The sequence below is a fragment of the Carlito syrichta genome, unplaced genomic scaffold, assembly GCF_000164805.1.
Source record: "Carlito syrichta isolate Samal-C Ts95f unplaced genomic scaffold, Tarsius_syrichta-2.0.1 Scaffold316204, whole genome shotgun sequence".
In the NCBI taxonomy this organism is placed as follows: Eukaryota; Metazoa; Chordata; class Mammalia; order Primates; family Tarsiidae; genus Carlito; species Carlito syrichta.
This window is the reverse complement of record NW_007260300.1, coordinates 115,651-124,540: the sequence shown is the minus strand read 5'-3', so window position 1 is coordinate 124,540 and position 8,890 is coordinate 115,651. Positions and strand designations below refer to the sequence as shown.

At 49.7% G+C, this 8,890-nt stretch overlaps 1 protein-coding gene across 1 annotated transcript; it reads right to left on the bottom strand.

The window, feature by feature from the left end:
- Window positions 1-436: 436 nt before the first annotated feature.
- On the bottom strand, window positions 437-1,794 carry LOC103276448 (lymphocyte antigen 6H-like). Its single transcript, XM_008073852.1, has 3 exons — window positions 1,594-1,794; window positions 1,204-1,332; window positions 437-854 (listed from the first exon to the last, which is right to left on the bottom strand). The coding sequence occupies exons 1-3, from the start codon at window positions 1,643-1,645 to the stop codon at window positions 586-588; spliced, it is 450 nt and encodes a 149-aa protein (XP_008072043.1). The 5' UTR covers window positions 1,646-1,794; the 3' UTR covers window positions 437-585.
- Between the last annotated feature and the right edge of the window lie 7,096 nt (window positions 1,795-8,890).

Sequence of the window (8,890 nt, the reverse complement as noted above, 5' to 3'; positions counted from 1 at the left end):
CAGGACAGGTGACAGAGACCCCTCACCCCATTCCACCCATCTCATGGGACTGAAGGACATTCACAGAACTGAAGGCTTGCTACAAAGCATTTATTTTTTATTGTCCTCTGCCTGCTGTGCTATCAGTGGGACCCTGGGCTAAGAGGATGTGGGCTGTGTTCCCCTAGAGGGTTCTGTGCAGCCAGAATTTCCTGTCTCGGCGTATTGGGTCAGTGATTAATTTATGGTGACTGCAAAGTTTGATGTGCTTGTTGGCAGATGGCTGGGTGCTGGACAGGCGGGTGAGTGGAGCAGCTGAGGTCAGTGCAGAGGGGCTGAGTCTGTGATGCCCTAGGCAGCATAATGGGATGAGTCTGAGCACAGACTGTGTTTGCTGAGCACTCTGGGCCTGAGTGTATGTGTGCGTTTTGAGTGCGTGTGTGTGTGTGAGTGTGTGTGTGTGTGTGTGTGTGTGTGTGTGTGTATGTGTATAAGAGAGCGAGCTTCAGGTTGAACCTACTGTGTGTCAGGTGAAATTAGTGACCAGTAACAAGGCCCCTTCTTTGCTTTCTGGAGGAACCCTGTGTCTGAGTTGCAAAAGGGTCGTTACAGCAGGGCCCAGAGGAGGGTGGACCCCAGGCTGAGCAGAATACCCCCAGCCAGGGCCACTGGGCTGTGGTTTGTCTGGCCTGCCCCATTACAGAGGTTCTTGTCACAGCAGGTCAAAACCTTAATGTCCATCTTCGGAAGGTTCAGCGTAGTCAGTCCTTCTGCTTTGGTTTGGATGGCTGTGGCCTCCTGAAGCCCCTCGATCACCTTCGAAATGGCCTCACAGGAAGGAGCACAGCTCCTGTACTGTGACCTGATCTTGTTCCCTGTGGGCAAGAGAGGAGGTGCCTAGCCTGGGAGCCCCAAGTCCCCTCTGCTCTCCTTGCCTTACCCCTTGTCCCCCTCTCCTCAGCTCCACGTAAACCTTAGTCCTCTGCTGCCTCTCCTGTAAGAAGCTCACTCGTCCATCCAGCCCAAGACTATCCTGGAGGCCACTGGAGAATCCCTACCTCTAGTCCAGATAGGAACACTGAGGCAGGAAAGATGACATGGAAAACTGGCCCCTGCCACACCCACCCTCTTTCCACAAGGCCCAGGGAAGCCTTGAAGTAGAGCCTCCTGAACCTACCCCCCAACCCCCCCGCCCCAATGCCATAGGCCATGTCTGAAACTCACCAGTGCCATCAGCCAGGGTTGTGGTTACCTCACCCTTAAAGCAAACCTTATGTTCGGCTGGACACGTGATGGAAGGACACTTGCTGGTGTCTCTGAAGTCAGCGCAGGTGTAGCACTGCAGGCTCTGGGCTGGGGGATGGGGGACACAGGCAGGCTGGGTTCAGACCCCCATGGACAGACCCACAGCTTACAGTCAGTGTGATTGCTGGGCAGCTGCCTCAAGGCCTCTCCCCTCTGAAGAAACTGTGGTATCTTCCCGCTCTCTGAGGTTCTGGGGTACAGGTTCCCCATGAGCTCACCCACACAGAGCCTTTCTCAGGGATGGCAGTCCCCTCCCCCCCAGGACTGGTTACTTCTCTAAGCCTGGCCCCATATAGCCAGCAAACTCACCCTGCTTGAAGCACAGCAGACTCGCCAGCAGGAAGAGACAGACACTTTCCATGGCTCCAGGAGGCAGCTCAGCGGTGAGCAGTACCCTGTGTGCTCCTGCAGGGATGCAGGATTCAAGCTCCCACGTCACTTCCCAAACTGTGGCCGAGGTGGTCCTCCTGTAGGCCTCCCAGCTCCCTTAGCAGGCCAGGCAGCTCTCTCCCCTGTGGCCCACTTGTGGGCTGCAGCCTGGCCCAGTGCATTAGCATCTGGAATTGCTTTCCTAAGGAACCTGAGCATTTGTACTGTGACCCTGCTTGGGCACCCTCCCACTGTAGAAATGCTGGGTGGGGCCTATGTGTCTCCACCCTTTTCTGGAGCTCCAGCTGTGGGTGCCAAGCAGACCCAGGAGGATGGGTGTCACCTAGGAGCCTGCAGGGAAGCAGAAGATAGGAGGAGGAGCAGAGGGCCTGGCCCTCTGCCAGGAGGGTGCTGTGCTTGAGGCCCCCCTTTGCGTTCATGTGGTCAGGGCCCTGAACCCTTCCTGCCCTGCCAGCAAGACAGTTTTCTGGGGTTGGAAAAAGTGATTGGCCGAAACCCAATCTCCTCCCAACATGCACACAAACAAACAGATGTTTTGTGGAAATCCGAGGAGGAGGTTGAGCTGTTCCAGCCAGTTTCGATTCCACCCCTTGACCCCAGTTTCCCAGAACCACAGGCCCCTTAGGGTATTTATCTGTCTATCTGTGAGGGGTGAGCCCTCTTCTGTGGCTCCTCTTGGACAGTTGGTGTTCTCAGCCTCCCTGGGCACTTAATGTCTTCCCGGCAAAGCCCATCTTGGCAGCTTTGCCGGGAAGAAGCATGCCTGTTAATTCTTGTTCAATTGATGTTGATCACAAGGATCCTGCATTGCTGTGGCAGAAAAATGAAATTCTGGGAACACTTCCAAGGGGTTTACCCAGGCACACTGGGATGCAGGATCTGCCCAGACCTCTTCTGCATGCTCCTACCCGCCCACTTCTGTCTCCTGACTTAGATGTGCCCCCAAGGCCATGGTGCCTCTATGATCCCCAAATCCAGGGGTCTCTCCATGGCCTCGTGGTCTCTGCCTGTCTGTCTCTTTCCTTGCCTGTTCTAAGAGTGTAAATATTGGACCAAGTCTGGTAAAGTCTGGGTGGCAACAGAAGGAGAGAATGAGGTTTGGAAGGAGGTTTATTCTACTCACAGGTCCCACGGAGGGGCACAGCTTCCAGGTGCTCAACCAGACAGGTGGGAAACTGGGGGTGGGAGAGGGGACAGAGAAAGAAGGAGGGAGATAGAGATAGAGATACAGAGAGAGAGAGAGAGAGAGAGAGAGAGAGACAGAGACAGAGACAGAGATAGAGACCAAGAGAGACACACACAGAGAGAGGGAGATAGAGAGACAGAGACAGAGCGAGCAAGAGGGAGAGAGACAGAGACAGACAAAGAGAGTGATAGAGAGATACAGAGAGAGAGAGGGAGGGAGAAGGGGAGAGAGTGGGATAGAGAGAGTGGGAGAGAGACAGCAAGACAGAAGGAGACAGAGAGGGACAGGGAGAGAAAAAAGGAGAGACAGACAGAGAGAGACCAACACACAGACAGAGAGAGAGAGCGCGCGCAAGAAGGAAACAAGAAGAGGAGAAAGGAAGAGGACCTGTGAATCAGAACCTTTCCTGCGATCTGGGGTAGGAGGTTAATTGGTGCCTGGAATTTCATTGGGTGGCTTGAAAGCAAACAAAACAAGTGAGGGAAATAGGGGGGTGGAACTAGTGTCCAGGGGCTGGTTGTAATGAATGAGTTCAGCTGGCTTTGGGGTGGTGAGAAGGATGCCAAAGCACCTCTCAGAATGGAGGGTTTGAACACACTGCCTCCCTCTCCCCCCTCTCTTTTTCTCCCTCACCTCTCTTTCCTTCTCTCTCTGTCTCTGTTTTTCTTTCCCTCTCCCCATCTCTCTGTTTATCTGTCTTCATTTCTCACAGCTCTCTCTCCCTCTGTCTCCCCCCATCCACATTTCTGTCTGTCTTGTTGTGTCTATTTCTCTATTTCCTCACCTTCCTTTCTTTTCCCTTCTCCCTCCCTTTCTGTTTATGTCTCTTTCTTTCATTTTTGTGTCTCCTATATCTCTCTTCCATTTCTCTGTTTCTCTTGATCTCTTTCTGTCTTTATCTCTCTCTCTCCCCTATCTCTTTCCCATCTCTCTCTGTTTCGGTCTCTCTGTCTCTCCTCCATCTCTTCGCCTGTCTCACTCTCTTGCTTTCTCTCTCTTTCACTTTTGACTTCTTTCCCTACTCTCTGTGCCCTCCCCATTTGCCCACTCCTACCTACTCACTCTGTCTCCTCACATTCTGTGGAGCTCATAGTTCTGGTCTGTTCCTGGGGGTGACCTGGAGGTCAATGCACATCTGAGGCATCGAGGGAGGACAGGAGCACTCAGGTCCCTGACACTCAGCTCCTCCCTTGGCCAAGCAGGGGCTTGCAAACCCTTCTTCACTTTTCACCCACCCTCCCAGCTTTTGGACCCCTCCTTCCCGAAGCATTTGGGGGTATTGGATTGGATGTCCAGTTCAGTCATATGGAAGGGCCTAGGGTTTATGGGCATCCTCCACACCCCCAGGGACCCCAGAGAGGCAGACACTTGCTACTGCCACACAGTGAGGGGGAGCACTGCCAGGCCTCTAGCCAGACCCTTTGCTCCTAGATGACTCTTTCTGCCAGGCCAGACAAGCCTCCATGACTACAATCCCTACTGTCACCTTCCCTAAATATGGAGTGCTCAACACCTGTCCCCACTCCCAGAAATTACAAGCTGAAAAAAACAAAGCTACCATTAGAACCCAGGTCCCCTGGCCCAGGCCCAGGCCCCAGGCTCTGCCCAGACCTCACAGGCACGAGAGTGGCTGCATCCCAGACCACAGATGCGTCTATCAACCCTGGGAAGCATGGGCAGTTGGGTGGGCCGTCTGGTGCCTCCTGCTCCGTCTGGTGTCCAGGGGGCCCTTAACACTCAGCATAGCCCATTGCGGCCCTCAGCCTCTGCCCCCGTGGCTTTATTATTGCTGAATAACAGAATAGTTGTCCACACAAAGCCTGAAGATTATTCTGGCTCAGGAGTACACACAAACCCATATGTTTACATTTATCTAGTTTTGTATTTATTTGTTTTTTTATTTACTTATTGGGGATGCTCTGGCTGGAGTGCAGTGGCATAATCACAGCTCATTGCAGCCTCTTGGACTCAGGTGATCCTGCCTCAGCCTCCTGAGTAGCTGAGACTATAGGCATGTGCCACTATGCCTGACTGATTTTTCTGAATTGTTGTTGTTGTTGTTGTTGAGACAGGATCTTGCTATGTTGCCCAAGCTGGTCTTGAACTCCTAGGCTCAAGTGATCATCCTTCCTCAGCCTCCCAATTGCTGAGCTACCATGCCCAGCACCCATTTAGATTTAACCATCTAGTGTGTAGGTATTCTGAGACAGAGAACTAAGACTAGGTTCAACTGCAAAGGCACACTCAAGACTAAAGTCAAGGATAAGATCCAATGCGTCGGCGAGAATAGTCACATCATGTCTAAGGCCAGAAGGACATAGTCCAACATCCCATTAACTTAGACTTAAGTAACAAAAATCCTCCAGGCCTAGGAGTGAACAACAAGCAAAGAGGAATCCAAAAACAATAGCAATCCTTCTGCCTCAGTCTCCCGAGTAGCCGGGACTATAGGTGTGCACCACCACACCCAGCTAATTTTTCTGATTTCTTTTTTTTTTTTTTTTTTTTTAGTGATGAGGTCTTGCTACATTGCCTTAGGCTGGTCTTGAACTCCTGTTCTTAAGCAATCTTCCTGCCTTGGCCTCCCAAAGTGCTGGAATTACAAGAGTAAGCCACTGCACCTGGCATTTTTACATAAAGTTTAAATTCCACCTTCCTTTGTTATTTTTTAAAAATTCAAACAGCCAATTGCCTTTTGAGAAAATTTCATAAAGTTAAAAAAAGACATTTTCTACTTATGTACTTATTTACCATTTCAGTGCTTTTTATTCTTCTCTATAGATCTACATTACCATCTGGTAAAATTTTTTTTTTCAGTATGAAGAACTTTCTTTAACATTTCTTAATCAAGCCTGCTGATGACACATTCTTTCTGATTTTATCTAAAAATATCTTTCATTTTATTCTTGTTTCTTAAGGATATTTTGGTGAATATAGAATTCTGGATAGGTAGACTTTACTCCAATACTTTATTTTTATTTGTTTATTTATTTATTTATTTATTTATTTTTGAGTTGGAGTCTCACTCTGTTGTCCAGACTGGAGCGCAGTGGCACACTCACGACCATCCCAGTGTTGACCTGCTGAACTGAAGCAATCCTTCTTTCCATCTCAGCCTTCCAAGTAGCCAGAACTATAGGTGCGTGCTACCGTGCCCAGCGAATTTTTTGATTTATTGTAGAAATGAGGTCTCGCCAAGGTGCCCAGGCTGTTCTCCAACCCGTGGTCTCAGCCAATCCCCTCACCTCAGCCTCCCAAAGTGCTGGGATTACAGGCTTGAGCCACCACACCCGGCCTCCCTCAGTACTTTTTAAAGGGGTCATCTCATTACCTTGGGGTCACCATTGTTTCTTTCTTTTTTTTTTTTTTTTTTTTTGAGTTGGAGTCTCACTCTGTCACCCAGACTGGAGTGCAGCGGCCGCTCCCGGCCACCACAGCCTCGATCTGCTGGGCTCCGGCGATCCTTCCGCCTCAGCCTTCCCAGTAGCTGGAATTACAGGCATGTGCTACCATGCCCGGCTGATTTTTTGATTTATTGTAGAGATGAGGTCTCGCTGCCCAGGCGGGTCTCAAACCCGCGGGCTCAGGCAATTCACTCACCTCAACCTCCCAAAGGCGCGGGATTACAGGCTGAGCCACCGAGCCCGGTTTCTTTTTTTTTCAGCACATCTCCTCAGCTCCCACTATCTTCAGCAACTCTTTGGGGTGCAAATGACCAGAAAGTGAGAAAGTAGAATTTATTTATTTATTTATTTTCAATTTAGCAGTCCACACGGTTTATTCAGCAATATAACAGGAGAAAACCTCCACGTTGATAGACATGAGGGAGATACAGGGTGGATCCCTGGGGTACATTCTTTAAACAAACTAACAAATAACTTCAGGTTTCATAACATGTACCAAGTACGATTTGTTGCACACCAACAGCTGTAGACTAGTCTCAAACCCGTGGGCTCAGGCAGTCCTGTCACCTCGGCCTCCCAATGTGCTGGGATTATAGGTGTGAGCCACTGCACCTGGCCAGATCAATTTTTAAATTACACTAAGATATCATGTATCCAGTGCTTTTGTGTCACCTCAACAATGTTATCAAGTAGAATTTATTAAGAAGACAAAAAAGCTCCTACAATAGAAGGGGACTAAAGAGGTTGCCCCATTATTTCTTACAAGTAGTTGTCTGTCATTCTCATCATTGTGGCCTTGAATGTAATATATACTTTACTTCTGGCTGCTGTTAATAGTTTGTTCTTCATTTTTGGCTTTTGATATTTTGACTACAGTGTGCTTAACTGTGGTTTTCTTTGTGTATATCCTGTCTGAAGTTTGTTGAGCTTCTTCAAACTGTAAGTTGATGCTGTGTATCAAATTGAGAACATTTCAGTCATAAAGTACTCAAATATTTTTCTTGGCCACTTCTGCTCTTTTAAGCTAACAGATAAGCCCATTCAGTGAGTTTTCTCACTTGCTGTCTGCCACAGCCCACCCTTGCTGTCTGTTCCTTGTCTACATGATTCTTTCAGACTTAATTCTTCAGCCAGTACCAGGACTGGGATTTAGTCTATATCGAGGATCAGGGGCCGGACAGCTTCAGCATCTATGTTCATTCTAGCCAAAACTACTCCCTCATCTTTCTTTCTCAGACTTGAGAAAGCTAGCATATACTGCTCAGCAAATCTCATTTTCCTCCTTTTCAGCTTGGGTGGTTTAAGGACCTTGTGGAAGAGTTGGTTTGATCCCCTCTGCTTACCGTGGCTTCTAGGAAGAATATTTGTCTTCAACTAAGCAAAATTAAGGTGAATGTGTATGATGACGTTTCATCAGCCTGTGTGCCTCAGTTCCCTGCCTGTGAAAGAAAGGGTCCTTCCAGGTCTCCAAAGCCCTGCAGACCCCATCCCTGGTGATACTTTGGGTTCCTGGAGCCACATTCAGGGGGTTCCAAGGGCAAGGGGGTTGTAATGAGGGAGGAGAGGGAACTGTAGTAGGAAGGGGCCGGGGGAAGTGAACTCCAGTCACCCATGTCATACAGGGAGAAGTGGGATCTTGAGGGCTAGGGGAGTCTCTGAACTTTGCTTTCCCAGATTCAAAGCGTGGGTCACCCTGAAGAAGCAGCAGCTTGGAGGAGAAAGTGTGAAAGAGGACAGAAGATGGGAAGCAGACCAGAGACAACCCTCCCTCCTCTGCTGCCATCACCTACCTCTGGTGAAGGGGTTCCTAGTACCACAGCTACCACCTCAGGGAACCTGGATAGATGCATGCCCCATGGAGGTCCTGGACAGGGCTCTGGGAGGCAATGCAGAAAGGCTTCCAGAAGGAGATAGTGTGAAGAAATGGCCCTGGCACAGGGTTTCCAAGAGCAGCAGGAAGTCTATCGGTATGGCAGTTTGTGCTGACTGAGTGAGGGCAGTGCAGGGCCCTGGAAGTGAGGTTGCACTGCATCCCAGCATTGCTTGTCCTACTGGGGAGCCTCCATCAGGGGGCACTTGGGCCATCTGGTGCTGGACAGCTAGGCCATGAAGAGCCCCAAACATGTCGACCTGCCAGTGGTTCCCAGAAGTTACTCCCCGAGGTAAGATTGAAATAGATGTGGCAGAACAAACAACCTAGACAGAAAAGCATTTATTGTCAATTCAAAGTTGCTTGCTCTGCAGCCAGGGGTCCACTGGTGAGAAGTTCTCAGAGAATCCCTTACCTAGGGGTCAAGACACAGTGGGTTTTTCTCTTTGTGGGACCAGAGACCACTGCTGAGATTTTGTGTGAGATGTTTGCAAATGGGCTTGGTCTATGGATTTTAGCTCATGCAAAGGAGAGCATCCAAAGGAGACATGCAAAGGAGAGCATCCATGCACACTGTAGAGGCAGTCCTTTGTCTCATCATGTATGAACTTGTCACAGGTTAACTGGTTACTAGGACTTGATGCTAAGAGGGCTGGTTCCTGAACCTTCAGGGGACACTGGGGGGTGGGATAGTTTTTGTCCTTTGTTGCACACATGGTCTGCAGATTCAGCTACTGGCCAGGGAATGAGGCCCAG

Coding starts and splice junctions, on each gene's coding strand:
- LOC103276448 (XM_008073852.1), bottom strand. CDS start 1,645: ATGGAAAGTGTCTGTCTCTTCCTGCTGGCGAGTCTGCTGTGCTTCAAG. Junction 1,333..1,593: donor TCTGCTGTGCTTCAAGCAGG/GTGAGTTTGCTG, acceptor CCCATCCCCCAG/CCCAGAGCCTGCAGTGCTAC. Junction 855..1,203: donor AACCCTGGCTGATGGCACTG/GTGAGTTTCAGA, acceptor TCTTGCCCACAG/GGAACAAGATCAGGTCACAG.